At 52.3% G+C, this 17,580-nt stretch overlaps 1 protein-coding gene across 1 annotated transcript in view; it reads right to left on the bottom strand.

The window, feature by feature from the left end:
- The window catches only part of KLHL26 (kelch like family member 26), a 28,362-nt gene extending 18,452 nt beyond the window's left edge, over positions 1-9,910 (bottom strand). The window contains exon 1 of the mRNA XM_045862679.3: positions 9,752-9,910. Within this exon, the coding sequence (XP_045718635.1) occupies positions 9,752-9,828 (77 nt within the window). The 5' untranslated portion in view covers positions 9,829-9,910. The remainder of the gene's footprint in view (positions 1-9,751) is intronic.
- Between the last annotated feature and the right edge of the window lie 7,670 nt (positions 9,911-17,580).

Genomic DNA, 17,580 nt, shown 5'->3' on the forward strand with positions numbered 1-17,580 from the left:
GACTGGAGACTCGGGGTTAACAAGTGTTAAGAGCTCGTCTGCACAGCTGCGGAGCGGCTACCACAGGAGGAAGGCGGGTCTGCCGGCAGTGGGGACCCCGCGGCCCCGGCCCCCACTTCCCAGTGCAGGCAGCTGGACAGGGAGAGTGGCTGGCCGTTTCCCCTGCTCAGCACATGGGGCTGAGATCCTGTTCCTTAACTAAATGAAGCACATGCAAAAGGGCACTGCTCACTGGCTTCTCTCTAATGGGCCGATTCACTGACAACATGCCTGCTTCTGTTTCTCTACCCAGACCATGCCATTAAATACAGTGAGGAAAAGGGGGATCCTCAGCCAGCAGAGTGCAGAAGGCTGTTCCAGAAGCCTCTAGGGCAGGCCAGGTCCCCTCAAAATCCTGTCACAGGCTATGTGTGGGGTATTTGCTGGAGCAAATCAGAGCCACCACGGGGAAGCTCTGCTCTGGGGAGCACACACATTCTAGGGGACATGGGTCTTTAAGCATACAGAATGTACTGTGAGCACAAGGCAGAGGATGCAGAGAGGCGGGTGGACAGAGCCACCAGGCCCCAAGGAGGCAACACTGGAGCTGTGCAAAGCACTGGGACAAGACACTCTAGCCAAGGAAGAGCCAGGCCAAAGGCCCAGGAGGGGTGCCAGCGGAGTGCTGTTGGGAGACCAGCCGGGCTGCGGAAGCACAGAGAGCCCAGTGGGTGGGTAGGGACTCACTATGAGGGTGGGGGTGGGGGTCACATGGAGAAGTAAAATTTGTTCTGAGAGTGAAGAACCCGCCCGCAGGTGGCAGGCAGAGCAACATGGTCTGATGCCTATCTCAGGAGGGACCCACTGGCTGGAGTGTGGGGCAGCAGCTGGGAGGGCAAGAGCCAATGGTGGCTCAGAGCAGGGATGAAGAAGGGAAGAAGGGGCAGACAGGGATGTGGCTCAAAGGTGGAACCAACATAATGTGCCAACAGATGATGGGAGGAGACAGTAGTGTGGTGACTGCTCCCAAGGTGAAGCTCAGAGCCGGCGGGCAGAATCGAAACTGGGGAGACCTCCCAGGGTGGCTAAGGCTAGGCCAAAGCCTCTTCTCAGGAGAAGGCACATTCCTGGGACCAGGAGCTGCTCGCTGGAAGACCTGAGGCCCTTGAGCAAGGACAGGCACAAGGGCTTTCCAAAGCAGAGATAAGCCCTCAAGCCCTCCAGGATGGAAGTCCACCTCTGCCTCCCATCTCCACTGGATGCTCACAGGCAGCACAGCCGCAGGCCAGTGGGGCCTCTCCTACCTCCTGCCTGCCTGCCTGCCTACCTAATGGATCCTTCCCCAGTACTCACTCCTCAGTCCTGGATGAAACCTGAGAGCCAGTGACCCTGTGCCCGGCCTCCACCGGTGATCAGCACATGGCACGAGTTCAATCTCGAATCTTCCCTAAACCCCTGCCTACCTCACCATCTCTACAGCTCCCACCTAGGTCTAGGCCCCTTTGTCTCTCAAAAGAGGGATCCTTCCCAAACACAAATCTGACCCAGGCCCCCCCCACTCAAACTCTGCACCCCCCCACCGAGTCTCCCAGCCTCCTCCCTCCCACCCCCTCCAGCTCCTCTCTGCCCTCATGACCCCTAAAAAGCCAGGCTGCCCCTCCTTCAGTACCTACACATGCCACTTGCCTATACCCAGAAAAGAGTCTACTTCCCATGACCCCCTTCCCCCAAGCTGATACTAACCCTCAGACTCACCTCAACCTCATTCATGAGGAGGCTCTCAGAACCTTCCAGAAAAGGCAGGAACCTCCCACCTGGCCTCAGGATCATTTATGGCAAGTATGGAAAAATGACTGCATAACTGTCTTGCTAACCCTGCTAGCATGTCCACGTGGGCAAGGCCTGACCATCCTGGGGGCCCCTATGCCCAGCACCAAGCATAGCAGCAGGCACACAGGAACCATGGGACCATCACCAGAGGAAGAGAAAGGTGTCAAACGAGTCCTGTCCACAAGAGAAAGGAGCCAGAGATGCCAGAAGTCACCTCTGTTGATGAATTGTTTCTATCTGGGCCTTTCCTCCCAGTCCCCTTACTCCTCCCATCCTTCTCCAGGGCCTCAACCCCAGGTCTGCAACATGACCTAAGACCAAAGGGCAGGAATGCAGAGAAAGCCTCACTTTTAAAGTGTCTGGGGAGGGATGCGAGCACAAACCTCTGACCTGGTCTCGCTAAGCTCTCCCGTGCGGATCGGCAATAAAAAATAACTGGCGTTAAGAAAAGCGGGATGGGGGGGCGCCTGGGTGGCTCAGTTGGTTAAAGCGACTGCCTTCGGCTCAGGTCACGATCCTGGAGTCCCTGGATCGAGTCCCGCATCGGGCTCCCTGCTCGGCAGGGAGTCTGCTTCTCCCTCTGACCCTCCCCCCTCTCATGTGCTTGCTCTCTCTCATTCTCTCTCTCTCAAATAAAAAAAAAAAAAAAAATCTTTAAAAAAAAAAAAGAAAAGAAAAGCGGGATGACACACGGCATGGGCTCCCTGGAGATGGCACTATGATAGTGGAGGCTAATAAAACCTTTCTACCCCTATGGCCGACGACAAGAAGGCCGCCCCCAGGGGAGTCACAGCTACCAGGTGGAAGGGGTCCAGCTGTGAGACAAATGCTCCACAATTCGGGGCAAAGTGAGCAGTTTTCAGAGCAATTTCACATCATGAGCTCGCAGGACCCTGCTGGCGAGAAGGTGAGGAAAGGGGCGCCTCGCTCCCTGAGGAGGAGCTGAGCTTCTTGGCCTGGCCCTCTAGCACCTCCAGCCCAGTGCTCCCCCCAGCCTGCCTCAGACTCAGCTACCCCCACCCCAATGCCCTGCAGAGACCCACGGAGCTGCGCTCTGTACTGCTGCCAGGTGCCAGGCCCACCCGAAGGCATCTGCCCTCTCCGTGTTGCAGAAGCACCTTGGATTTGGAATGTGCCATTCTCCTACTACCCCTGCCACTGACCTCTCATTACCACCAAGTAACAGTGCCACCATCCTCCCAACTGCTCAGCCAACTACATGTTTGTGTCCCCCAGAAATCACATGTTAAAATCGAACCCCCAATGTGATGGTATTAAGATGGCCGAGGGGGGTGCTTTGGGAGGTGATTGGGTCATGAGGGGGGAACCATGAATGGGACCAGTGCCCTTATAATATGGACCCTGGGGTGCCTGGCTGTCTCAGTTGGTAGAGCATGTGACTCTTGATCTCGGGCTTGTAAGCTCGAGCCCCACATTGGGTGTAGAGATTACTTAAAAAAAAAAAAATCTTAAAAGGAAAGGGGGGGTGGGATCCCAGAGTGCCCCCTTGCCCCTTCAACCATGTGAGGATACCCTAAGAAAACAGTCATCTCTGAACCAGAAAGTGGCTTCACCAGACACCAAACCTGCTGGTGCCTCAATCTTGGAATTCCTAGCCTCCAGAACTTTGAGAAACAGGTTTCTGTTGTTTATAAGCCACCCAGTCTTTGGTATTCAGCAGCCAGAATGGACTAACACACCAACTTTCTCTCTTCCCCACCTGCCACACTGACTCGCAGGCAAGACCTGCCAACGACAACCCGCAGTCCTGCCAGGCCCCACTCAGGCACGGCAGGCAGAATGTGGGCAGCATCAGGACTGCAGGCTAACATCGCCACTTCTGCATTAACACTTAGATGCACAGGGGCGCCTGGGTGGCTCAGTCCGTTAAGCATCTGACTTTGGCTTGGGTCATGGTCCTGGGGTCCTGGGATTGAGCCCTGATTCAGGCTCCCTGCTTCTCCCTCTCTCCTTCCCACTCGTGCTCTCTCTCACTATCTCTGTCTCTCTCTCTCAAATAAAAAAAAAAATTTAGATGCACAGGCAACATGCCAGGCACCCACTGAGCACACCCTGGCCCCAGCTTGCTTCGTCCCAGCTACCCTGCCCAGTGGGCCTGTGGTCCCACTTCCCAGATGAGCAGTCTAAGGTGCAGAGGGTTGCAGACATGCCCAAGGTGCACAGTATGTGGGGCGGCCCTGCTCGTCAGACGAGGGGCCACAGACACAGGTGGGTCTGATGAGGCACCTGCTACCACCAAATCTCCCAAAATTCTCAAGAGGAGGAGCTGAGGCCCCATCTCTGAAGGGTCAAACCCCTACCCCTCCCTCCTGGCTGAAAAGAGGACAAAGCCAAAGGAAGAAGAACCTTCTCAGAAGGCCAAAAGTTCCCCCAGTCTTTCACACAAGGGTTGGGGGCCTGAACTCTTCCAGGGCCTCAGGGCTGAGTGGTGACAATCTAGGACACCGCCAGAGAGGGCTTGTTAAGAAAGTTTAAACAAGCAAAGGTCACCAAGCCAGAAGCAGACAGCTGCCTTGCTGAACTGTGCCGAACCCGCTCACACTGTGTCTGGGCCATAACTTCCCATGAAAACACCTGTGGCTGGCACGTCCCTCACCCAATACCCTCGCCTCAGCCCCCAGGAGCAGCGTGAGTCAGCCAGACTGGGTCCCATCCAGACACCTTTCGGGAAGATGGGCTGAGCAGTGAGGATGCCAACAACCCAACATCTGAAGAGCCTCTGTGGCAAGAAGGTCCCTCCAGAGCTCAGCCAGCTGGGCACCTCACAGTGATGGAATTTTAGCTAGGAAAGTGCATCTCCCAGGAGAATTCCTCCATTCTCCCCCAACTCAACACCCCAAGTGGCTGCAAACCTCCCCTCCCTCCTGAGCCTGGACCCTTTTGGAGGGCCTGAGGTGGAGCTGGGAGGGGGCCCACTAGAGAACAAGTGTCTTTTGTGTGAGTGAGCCTGTGGCTAGGACCCCACCTCCCCTCTGCAAGCCCTCGGCTGAGACAGCCACGCTTCAACCATCCCGAGGTTCGGCTTGGTTATTAACGACCATCTCTACTAGGCAACGAGTTTTTTGTTGATCCCTCGAGATGGGAAGGAAGGAGAATAAGCTTTTCTCTTTCTTTTTTTCCCCCTTGGTTGCAGAAAAGTGAAGTTGGAACAAACAAGTTATATAACGCTGGGGGCGGTGGGGGGGTGGAGGAGCTCAGTCCCTCCTGAGGACAGTTTCTTGAGTTGTGGGACCGCTGGAAAGGCCAAGGGGAAGACAGGAACCGCCCCCATCCCTGGCCAAATGACAAAACCCTTCATGGGACAAAAAGGCAGATGCAGGCGCCTCCTGGAAGACTGGAAAACCAACCCCACAGCCTCCCCACAGCTCCCCACAGCCAGCCTCCCCCCAGCCCTCAGCAACCCCACAAGTCTCCCTGAAAAGGCGAAGGACTGACCCGATCCCAGGGAAGGGACTTCCTACCCGCCAGACTGCAAGCCCTAGAGAGCTTTTCCACACCCCTTTCATCCATCCCTTTCTCTCTCCCTCCCCACCCCCAGCCATATTTCTTGAACATTTACTTCCTCTGTGCAGCCCTTGCTCCAGGCATATAAGACAGAATGAGGCAGACGCTCTCCACCCTCAAGGCATTTCCACTAATAAACACACCAAGGGGTGTTGGGTTGAGATAGTGTGATCAAGGACAGACAACAGCCATATGACCCAGCCACTCCACTCCTGGTATACACCCCAAGAACTGAACACAAGTGTTTCCACAAAAACTTGAACCTGTGTGCTCACAGCAGCACAGTCCAACTAGCTAAAAGGTGGAACCAACCTAAATGTCCACCTGTTGGTCAAATGGTTAAACAAAATGTATGGTATGTCCACACAGTGAGATATTATACAGTCGTAAAAATGAATGAAGTACTGATACACATTCCAACGTGGATGAATCCTGAAAACATTACACAAAGTGAAAGAAGCCTGACACCAAAAGTCACATATTGTATGATTCCATTTATGAAACAGGTAAATTATATAGAGATGGAAATGAGATGAATAGTTGTAGGAGGCTGGGGTAGGAGGAATGGGGAGTGATTGCCAATAGGTACGGAATATTCCTTTGGAGTGGTGGAAATGTTCTGGAACTAGACAGATGGGATAGTTGCTCAATATTATGAATATACTAAATGTCACAGAATTGTTCACTTTTTGTGGGTGAGTATTTAATGCTATAAAAATTTTACCAAACAATCCAAGGTGACCAGAAAAAGCATTCTGGGGGCTAACTGAGCTCGGTGGTCAGGCAGATGGCTCTGAGAGGACATGACCTGGGAGTGTGGAAGGATGAAAAGGAATGAGGCATGGGCAAGTGATACACCAGGCCTCGCTGGCCCCTTTGGAATAAGTGAAGGAAGGAATAAATGAACATTACAAAGGCCTCTAGATCTCAAGGGATCCTTGGCAAAATATTGTGTGCCACAATCTCCCTCAAAACTGGATCCTCTTTCCACATGCTCCATCTCACCATATTAGGGATTCTTGCCCTTCTCCCCATACAAGCACCACAGGGATAAGAGCCCTTTCCCTATCAGTTGCTCTAGACAACTGTAATCTTTCCACTAGGATGGATGGAAGGGGGCAAATGGGAATCCCGGAAGTGGGGGAAATGTCTTTTTAAAAAATGCCTCCAGGACACCTGGGTGGCTCAGTCAGTTAAGTAAGTGTCTGCCTTCAGCTCAGGTCATGATTCCGGGGTCCTGCAAGAGAGCCCTGGAGCCCTGCTCAGCAGGGAGCCTGCCTTTCCCTCTCCCTCTGCTCCCCGCCGCACACACTTGTGCATGCATGCTCTCTCTCTCAAATAAATAAATAAATAAAATCTTAAAAAAAAAAAAGTGCCTCCATTTAGAAAAGATTTCTTAGAGGGGTGCCTGGGTGGCTCAGTCAGTTAAGCATTCAACTCTTGATCTTAGCTCAGGTCTTGATCTCATGGTCATGAGTTCAAGCCCTGTGTTGGCCTCCATGCCCAGCATGGTGCCTGCTTAAAATAAAATTTTAAAAAAGAAAAGATTTCTTACATATGACACAAAAAGTGTAATCCATTAGAGAAGAACACTGATCAACTGGACTTCATCAAAATGATAAAATTTTGCCCTGTGAAAGATATCATTAGGAAAATGAAAGAAAGAAAGATAGATAGATGAGCCACAGACTTGGAAAAAGTGTGAATCATATATCTGATAAAGGACTTGTAGCCAAAATACATAAAAAATTCTTAAAAGTCAACAATAAGACGACGACTCAATTAGAAAATGGGCAAAAGACTTGAAAAGACACTTTATCAAAGATATAAATACCCAACGAGACCATGAAAAAGTGTCCAACGTTATTACTTATTAGGGAGATACAAATTAAAACCAAAATAAGATACCCGTATATACTTAAAATGGCTAAAATTAAAAACTGGCCACATCAACCGTAGACAAGAATGGGGTGCAACTGGAACTCCTGTACATTTGCTGGTAGAAATGCAAATGGTACAGTCACTCTGGAAAACAGGTTGGCAGTTTCTTAAAAAGTTAAACCTACATCTACCATAGGACCCAGTCAGTCCACTCCTAGGTATTTACCCAAGAGAATGAAAGTATATATCCACACAAAAACACATACCTGGATGTTCACAGGGACTTTATTTGTAATTGTCAAAACGGAAACCCAAATGTCCATTAACCAGTAAATGAGTAAGCAAACTGTCTATGCATACAATGGAATACTCTGAAGCAATGATAAAGAACATCCTTCTGATACTTGTGACCACACAGATGAACTTCCAAAAGCATTCAGTTAAGGGAGAGAAGTCAGACATAAGAAGCCACATATAGGGCGCCTGGGTGGCTCAGTTGGTTAAGCGACTGCCTTCGGCTCGGGTCATGATCCTGGAGTCCCGGGATCGAGTCCCGCATCGGGCTCCCTGCTCGGCAGGGAGTCTGCTTCTCCCTCTGACCCTCCCCCCTCTCATGCGTTCTCTCTCATTCTCTCTCTCTCAAAATAAATAAATAAAATCTTTAAAAAAAAAAAAAAAGAAGCCACATATAGTAGGATTCCATTCATATACAATTTCTAAAAAGGCAAAACTAGAAAGCAAAAGCAGATCAGGATGCGTTTGAGGCTGGGGGTTGACTGTAAGGGGCTTGAGGGAACTCTTTGGGGTGATGGAAGCCTTCTCAAAAAACTGGATTGTTTTAAAGGGCACATAACTCTATAAAATAATTAAAAATCGGGGCGCCTGGGTGGCTCAGTCGTTAAGCGTCTGCCTTCGGCTCAGGTCATGATCCCAGGGTCCTGGGATCGAGCCCCGCATCGGGCTCCCTGCTCCACGGGAAGCCTGCTTCTCCCTCTCCCACTCCCCCTGCTTGTGTTCCCTTTCTCACTGTGTGTCTCTCTCTGTCAAATAAAGAAATAAAATCTTAAAAAAAAAAAAAAACACTCAATCAACTGCTCAGCTAAAATGAGCGAATTATACGGTATGTAATTAGTTACACCTTGCTGTTGTCCCCAAACTATCCCATTCCTGGGCCCAAGGCAGGGACCTGGGGTTAGCTGTCCCCTTTTGTCTGTTCCTTACGTGTCACCTCATGCCTGGCCAACAAGCCCTGCCAACTCTACCCCCTGAATGTCTTAAAATCTTCTGATCTCTCCTCACTCCCCGTTGTAGGCCTCTAAAGCCCCACTCATGCCTGGAGTCATCAGGTCTTTCAGGTCAGCACCCAGCCCAAGTCTCCACAATGAGGACTGCCTCCACAGCACACATCACGTATCACACTGGAATTATTTGCTCCCGTACGCTCACCATCAAGGAAGAGCCCAGATTTCCTCCTTGGCCAACCAAGGGTGGCAGGCTTTCCTGGGAGGCCAGGACGGGAGGATCTGGGCCACGCTGGCCCTGTAAGAAGAGGAAGGTTGTGCTACCTAAGGCAGGTGTTCCTCCCCTCTGAGAATCCAAAACAATGCATACCAACACCTTCAATTTTTACACCAATTCTGGGGTTCAAGCAACCTATCTCAGGACTTGGACAAAGGAAAAGGGAGCCTCCCTTTTCTGTGGGCAAGACCTTGCTTCAAGTCCTTTAGTCTGGGGGAGGATTTGAACCCCTTGGGGATGGGAGACAGGAGCACCAAGGATGGACCCTCCTTAGACTTTCAGGGTTCTCTCATCATCCTCAGGCTCCCCAAGACCCACCCCAGCTCCTTAGGACCCCTGGGAACTCCAGACCCTTTCCTGCCCATAAGGGCACACTGGGACCCCTGGGGACAACGGCAGCCTCTGCTTTGAGGTTTTCCTAGGCCCTTTAGGCCTCTTTCAGGCCCTCAGATTCACTTGAGCCCCCTATCTCTAGCCTTCCACAGTCCTCACTCCCGCCAGGACCCCTCAGCATGCCCACAGGACCACCTTTAAACACTTCAGGGCAGGGTCCTACAGCACCCTCCAGGAAGCCTTGGGCCTCAGCCCCTCAAGCTCTCATCAGTCCCCTCCTTAAGAGTCCCCAAGACAGCCTCAACAAGCTCAAGACTGCCCATAGTCCCCTCCTCAGGCCCTCTCTGCCTCCCAGACCCTTTGGGATCCCCAGTTCCCCCATGGCCCCATCACAGTCAGGAGTCCATGGGTTTCCCTTCAGACTTCCATGCTCCTCAATGCCCCCTCAGACCCCTAGGGCCGCATGCAGATACCTCGAGGTCCTGGGGCCCCCAGCCCGCCTTCGGCTGCCCCTCAGCAGCCCTCGGTCCCCCCAGTACTCCATGACCCCCTAAAGCCAGCAATCCCCCGTAAAGACCCTCGAACCAGCCCAGGTGGCTCCTCAGCCCCTCACGACCCCCAGGACTCCCCACACGTCACCCTGGCCCCGGGTCAGGTGCCGGCCCACCCTGCGCACGGGTCTCACCTGCTCGGACGCTCGGGGCCCGGGCCCGCGCCGAAGCCGCCGCCACCAGCGCCGCCGCCGCCACCGGACTCCGCCATCTTCCCGCCGCCGCCGCCGCGCGTTCAAGTGACGGGAGCCGCGCGCGCCGGCCCGGGAGACAGAGACGCGGGGGGTGGGGGGGCGGGGCGCCACCGGGCCTGCTCTGCAGGGGGCGGGGCCCTGGGCGAGGGGTGGGGCCTGGCCTAATGAGGGGGTGTGGCCTGGGCGGAGAGAGGTGGGGTCTGCGGATGGGCGGGGGCGGTGAGGGCAGGGGCCGGCTCAGCTGAGGGAAGGGGGCGGGGCCTGGACGGAGGGCGGAGTCTGTGATGAGGGGCGGGGCGTTATCTAGGTGGCGGGGCCTACTCCGGGCAGGCGCGGGGCAAAGGCGAGTTGTGAGGGGTTGATGGGACCTGAGAGGGGGCTCGGAGAGTAGGGGCTGGCCCGAAGGTGAAGTGCGGCGGGTCTGGGGAGGGGTCTGTTCTACGAAGGGGGAGGGGCGAGGCCGAGATGGGAGGAACAAGAAGAAACTGGTCCAAGAACTCTGATAACTATCCCTGCCCTTCCAGGGCCACTCACTCCCCAAGACCTCCCTCAGATGTGGGAGTTCATCCCTTGCCCAGGCCTCAGACTTCCAACTAGGCTTTGGGTCCCAACCCTCCCCTTACCTACCCTCCCAGAGCCTCCACCCTCAAACCCAAGAACCTCCACCTTCAGACTCCAGTCATCTGCCCTCAGATACCCAAACCTCCTGCTTCACCCACAATTCTGGTTTTCACACCCCCAAACCCTGTCCTCAGATTATCTCCCCCATCCTCTACACCAATCCTAACTGCCAATCCCCTAAATCCTTGCCCACAGACCCTTCATACCCATACTTATACCACCAAAGTCCACTCCACCAGAACCAACAGCCTTGGACCCTCAAATTCCAGCCCCCAATTACCCCATCTTCAGCCAACACTCAAAGTTGTGCATCTATGTCCTTCCTTTTTCTCTTTGTTCTCCTTCCTTCTCCCCTCCCTTCTTTCACTGCTCCCCACTCTGGACCCCATGGAGCCCAGGGCCAACAAGGCCTTTGTAAAGCTTCCAGAGCCTTTCAAGGACACTCCCCACCCCCCAATCCACTGAAAGCCTGGAATCTCCACCCTAGAAAGGTCCAAGTTCCCAGGATCCTCCCTCCAGCCTTGTGCCCATTTATACTTTCACCTTCTGAGTTGGAATACCCTCCCATGTGCAACCTTGAGCAGCGTTCAGGGGTCCAAATGAAGCTCAGAGCTTTCCCTGCAATCAGTGCTAGGAGAAAGGAGTAGACATGCAAGGGGCAAGGAGGAAGCAAGGAGTCTGCCTGGGTGGGCTCCTGCAGCTAGAACCAGACTCAACTGATCATCTGCCGCCGAGGATCAGGTGGGTACAAGGTAGATACTCAATCACTTTTGTTAAATGCTCAGGAGTTGACATTGTGCAAGCTGAAAGATACCAGGTGCTGAGGGGCCCTGCTGACTTCTCCAGCACACCATAAGTGCTCAATAAATGTTGAATTGTGCATGCATGAGTAGCTCAAGTTCTGGCAAGCTCTGCACACACACCCTTGCCCATCGGAGGTCGGCCTGCCACTTGAGCCTTTGTTCCAAATGAACCACATGCAGTCATCAAACCCTGCTCAGCAGAAACCTATAGCTCGCACGCCCGCCACACATACGGCTGCAGTCAATGGCATCCATATGCACTCACACTTCATAAACACCAAGATTTGACCCACATGTCAGACACACAGACATACGGCTGAAGATAAGCAAGAAGAGGTTCACTGGGCCCCTGGCTGTGTGCTCACATGTAGCACTGCAGGCACATGGTGCAGGGGACCTACCAGGTATTCAAAGATCATGTGGCACAGGACAGCCAGTGCGAAGGCCCTGAGCCAGGAGCATGCCTGGAGCGTTGCCTAGCAGGGGAAAATTGAGGGAGAGGGAAAGGGGAGGAGAAGATGGGGTGGGTGGCAATGAGTAGTGCTCCAGGTCACGGAGGACTTTATGGACCACCATGGAAGCATTTCCCCTGCATGAAATGAGGAGCGAGAGGGGGCTGTGAGCAGAGGGGATATAACCAACACCAACAGTTGGGGGAAATATCTTGAATTAGGGATATTACTTAGGAGGCAAGTGTTCAGGCCAAATGATGGGGCTCGTCCCAAGGTGGTGGCCAGGGAGAGGTGGGGGGTGGTCCTAGCTGGGACGTACTTTGCAGGTGGAGCCAAGAGGAGATGCAGCAGATGGGATGTGAGGATGAGGCAGAGCAAGGCCAGGGACCCTCCCCCAGGGTTCTCGACTGGAGCCTGATTGGCTGTCATACCTGGGATGGGACACAGGCAGGTTGGGGGACCCGGAGGGCCCACAAAGGTTATTGAAAACCCTCCTCCCATAATGCTGACCTGTGGTCTGGCAGAGCTTGGAAGCAGGACATTGCAGACCGCGTCCACAGGTCTGGCTGCCATCTGGCCCACAGCTGGCATTGTTCTCCCAGAGGCGGGGGCCCGCGCCACCTGCTCCCTGGCTCCAGACCAGCTGTGGGACTCACGGTCCCAGGTCAGAGCTCAGAGGCCTCCTTGTAACCCCCAGGTGTTACAGAGGAGGAAATGGAGGCCTGGAAGTTGGGGGATGGCTTGTTTTCCTACAGCTTCGTGCTGGGGCCGGGCGTCCACCCCGTCTGCCCTTCCCCGCTGAGAGGCCTCAGAACAAGCTGCTGACGTTCCCAGTGCCCCTTTTGCTTCTCTGTCAACTAGACAGTCAACATCTGACAAATGCTCGCTATCTTTGCTATTGCCCTTTGTTCTGCATCCACTTCGTACAAGCCTCAAGTCCTTGGGCGGGATGCTCCAGCTCTTTATACCTCAGTTTCCCCATGTTTAAAGTATCCCTGCAGGACAGAGCGAGGCCAGGATGAAGTAAACAACGTACAGCACTCAGGGCAGCTCAGGTAGTAAGCCCCAAGTCCATGGCGGCTCTTGGCAGTTTACCTCTCCCACGCCCACTCTCTGTCCCCACACCCTGCTTGCTTTTTTTCCCATAACTCTGTACGGTACTTTAGTTTTCCGTTGTTTAAAACTGAAATATAAGGGCGCCTGGGCGGCTCAGTCAGTTAAGACTCTTGATTTCGGCTCAGGTCATGATCTCAGGGTGTGAGATTGAGCCCCATGTTGGGTTCCTCACTCAGTACAGAGTCCGCTTGAGATTCTTTCCCTCTGCCCCTCCCCCCATTCTCTTTCGCTCTCTCTCTCTCTCAAATAAACAAATTAAAAAAAAAATAAAATGAAATAAAATTGAGGGGTGCCTGGTGGCTCAGTCAGTTAAGCATCTGCCTTCGGCTCAGGTCATTATTCCGGGGTCCTGGGACCGAGCCCCGCATCGGGCTCCCTGCTCAGTGGAGAGCCTGCTTCTCCCCCTCCCTCTGCTGCTCCCCATGCTTGTGCTCTCTGTCAAATAAATAAATAAAATCTTAAAAAAAAACCCAAAACACAAAAAAATTCCATTGGCCCAAAAGGAAACCCTGTTCCCATGAGCAGTCACTCCCCATCCCCCTCCCCCAGACCCTGACAAACATCAGTTTGCTTTCTGTCTCTGTGGATTTGCCTGTTCTGGACATTTCACATACATGGGATCCTACAATCCATGGGCTTCTCAGCATAACGTTTTCAAAGTTCCTCCACGTTGTAGCGAGTATCAGGGCTTCATTCCTTTTTGTGACTGAGTAATATTCTGTAGTGCCGATGGACCACATGTCATTTATTCATTCATCCATTGATGGACATTTGAGGTGTTCCCTTTTTGGTGATTGTGACTAGCGCTGCTGTGAACATGTGTGTACAGATAGCTGAGACCTGTTTTCACTTCTCTTGGGTACCTCTGTAGGTGTGGAATTGCTGGATCACAGGATAGCTCTAGGGGGAGCTTTCTGAGGGATTGTCATGTATTTCCTTTTCTTGTTTACCATCCATCCTCCCCCTGGAATGTCAACTCCCCAAGAGGCGAGGACTGTCTTCTTGGCTATGGTAGTTCCACAACATTGTGAATGCACTAAATACCACTGAATTGTTCACTTTAAAATGGTGATTTTTCCGTTATGTGAATACGGGAAATCTCTCCTTGATGGGGAGAAAAAAAGGAGGGGCATATAGATCACTTCCTTCCAGGATTATGCGTGGGCTCAGGGAAGAATAAACACAATTGCCCTTGACCTTGCTCTCTCTGTCACCCCAGCTGGCAGCACCTCGAGTGTCTCCTTCAAGTCAGGTCTGAGCTAGGTCCACCTTCTCTAACTTACCTGCAGTCTAGAAGGTTACATGCCTGCAGCCCCTCCCACCACCACCATAGCTACACCTCCGAGGTTCCTACTGGGTGCTGGTGACCCCCAGACTTTTCTCCTGGTCTTCGTGACGACCTTGCAAAACAGGGAAAGTGAGACTCAGAGAGTGGAAGAAGCCTGCCAAGACTCAGGAGCAAGAAATAGGACCCTCATTCTCTGACTCTGAGGCTCAAGCCCTCTCCAAAGCCCTATGCTGACCCCTTTTCTCCTTTCTTTTAATCAGGCATTCAGCAAGCACTTACTGACGGCCTCCTGTGCACCAGACCCTGTGGCGGGCATGGGACACACGTGCCAGGAAAAGGAAGAGAGCCCTGCCTCCCCCCACTCTGGGGGGAACAGTCTTACTGAAAAGACATTGAACAAACATTCTCAGCATACTGCTTGAATGGTGTCCCCCCAAAAGACGTATCTACCTGGAACCTCAAAAAGAGGGTTTTTTTTAATAAGAGTCTTGGCAGATACAATTAAAGTAAGGATCTCAAGATGAGATCATCCTGGAGTAGGGTAGGTCCTAAATCTAATAACTTGGTGTCCTCATAAAAAGAAGGAAAGCCAGGGGTGAGGATCGGGAGGCTCCTGGTTGGCTCCGTCCATGGGGCATGTGACTCTGGATCTCAGAGTTGGAAGTTCAAGCCCCATGTCGGGTGTAGAGATTACTTAAAAATAAAATCTTAAAAAAAAAAAAAGAGGGAAATTCAAACAGAGAGAAGGCCATGTGAAGAGGGAGGCAAAGACTGAGGTGATGCTGTCACAAGCCAGGGAACATGTGGCGTAGCCAGGGCTGGAAGAGGCAAAGAAGCATTCTCCCCGAGAGCCTTCAGCGGTAACATGCCTGCCAACACTCTGATTTCAGACTTCTGACCTCCAGGACGGTGAGGGACAGAGTGGTCTCTGGGCATCGTCCCACATTTTTCACACCCACCACAGGTCTCCTCCTGCAGGGAGCCTTCCTGGCTGCCCAGCAGAGGAGGGCTATTTCCCTTCTGCCCAGGCTGTGTCTAGGTTGGGGCTTTGCCAGGGTCCTAGCCTCCTGCGTCCAGCATTAACTGGCAGCAAATCTGTTGGTGAATGAAAGAATGCGTGAATGAATGAATGAATGAATGAATGAGGTTTTCCTGTGCTGACTATGCTTTGGTTCACCTTAGTCACTTCCAGCCCTGTGGCCTCTCTCAGGCCTCCCAGTGTCCCCACCATCACCCCAGAACCCAGCCTCCCCTGGCTTCTCCTACAGGAGGCAATTGTCCCTACCTGTGTGTGACTCTGGCTGGGGACCAGCAGAAAAAAACAACTTTAAAGATAGACGGAGACGAGTTGCATCTTGGCTGTCACTTTTTTTTTTTTTTTTTTTTAGTTACCATGTACAGAGTATTTTCAATGCCCCAAACTATGTATTCTCACCACATCCCCAAAGGAAAAGAAACAGTTATTACTATCTCCTCTGGATCATTAGCTAAATTACATGTGCAAAGACTCTATTCCCAAATAAGGTCATGTTCTAAGGTTCCAGGTGGATATGAGTTAACTGGGGATGCCACTTAACCCACTACAGGTATTTATCCAACAGAAAGGAAGATATGTTTTTGTGTGTGTTTTTTTATTTTTTTTATTTTTAAAGATTTTATTTATTTATTTGAGAGAGAGAATGAGATAGAGCATGAGAGGGGGGAGGGTCAGAGGGAGAAGCAGACTCCCCGCTGAGCAGGGAGCCCGATGTGGGACCCAATCCCAGGACCCCGTGACCATAACCTGAGCCAAAGGCAGACACTCAACCAACTGAGCTACCCAGGCATCCCAGAAAGGGAGATATGGTTTTACCAGAGACATGAACACAAATGGTCATAAGAGCCCCAAACTGGAAACCCATCCCAGACGTCCATCAACAGGTCAGTGGGTAAACAAATGCAATTCACATAATAGAAAACTACACAGCAAGGAAAAAGAACATCCCACAGGTGGATCTCACCAATGCTGAGTGAAAGAAGGGGACACGAAGAGGACACATGATATGATTCCATTTATGTAAAATTCATACACAGGCCATGCTAACCTGTGACATGTTGGGGCCCCCTGGAGCAGATCATCAGGAAACAAAGGCCTTTACCACAAAGAGGCACAAGCACTTAGGGTGATGGAAATGTTCTATATCTTGGTGATGGAGCAACAGGGAGGTTTACATTTGTCAAAACTCGTTGAAGTGGGCATTTAAAAATGGTTGTGTTATTAGATGTCAATTATGCCTCATTAAAGCTGACTTATTAAAAAGCAAACAAAAAATGAAACTGGTCAGAAGGAGCCAAGATGATAGAGGTCAGACCCAGGGCTACCTCTTGGGGGTGACCAACTGGAAGCGAGCATGAGGGAGTCCCCCCGGGGGCTGGGGGTGCTCTGTATTTGGGTCACAGGAGTGTAAACATTCATGGAGCTGTAAGATGGGCACACCTTGCCATTTGTAGATTACGCCTCGATGAAAAAGAAAGAGCCTGGGGTTCCGAGAGGTAAGTACCTCTCCCGAGGTCCCAGCACGAGGGCATCAGAGTTGTCTTACTCTGGAGCTCAGCACCAACTCCTGGTCTCATCCCTGACCCCCTCCATTCATAGCATGGGGTTTATAACAGAAGACTCTGTTGTGTATCTTACAAGGAGAAAGACAAACCTGAGACATGCATACAGATCAATGACCAAGGCCTTTCTGGATGGTGGTAACTGTCATAAAGGCAATGGGCTGAGAGTGACTGGGTGGAAGGGACTGCTTGAGCTAGGAGGTTAGGGAGACCCTCTTTGAGAAGGTGATGTCCCAGCTTTAATAAAAGCAGGGGACAGAATGGTCTAAGATGTTCTGGGACATTCCAGAACATCGTAGAAGGGCCCAGAATGTTTCAGAACATTTCAGGTGGAAGCAATATGTAGGGTCCAAGCCTGGTGCCAGAAAGAGCCTGAGGAACAGAGATGAGACCACATTGTCTGGGGTGATGTGGGCAAGGCTTGGAGTGAGAAGGGAGAGTGTCGACAATGATGTACTGAGAGCAGCCTCCTTGGTGTGTGGGACACAGCTGTGACCAAGACCGCTAGCGCGTCACATCTGGCAGGGGGAACATAGACCAATCATCACACAAGCAAAGAAGCAATAACTTAATTGTCAACATGACCGAGGCTTGATTTGGGGCGTAGTGACTTAGAGGGGCCAGGCTGAGCCGGGAGGTCAGAGGGGGATATCCGGGCTGAAGAATTGGCCAGGAAGAGAGCAGAAACTTTTAGGCAGAGGGGACAACCTGTGTGGGGATCCTGAGGAGGGAGAGTGCCAGGAGCCGCGGGGAGCCTGGCAGGACTGGCTGTGAAGGGGGCAGTGGGCAGAGTTACGTGACACAGGACCCCTGGAGGCTTCAGCTTCCCTGTTGGGCTCATGCCTGGCCCTGAGCAGGAACTGGGGCAACCCCCATCTGGGGCCCAACCCG

Source organism: Mirounga angustirostris, unplaced genomic scaffold, assembly GCF_029215605.1.
Source record: "Mirounga angustirostris isolate CCGP_5_RB_7025 unplaced genomic scaffold, mMirAng1.0.hap1 SCAF_1, whole genome shotgun sequence".
Classification (NCBI taxonomy): Eukaryota; Metazoa; Chordata; class Mammalia; order Carnivora; family Phocidae; genus Mirounga; species Mirounga angustirostris.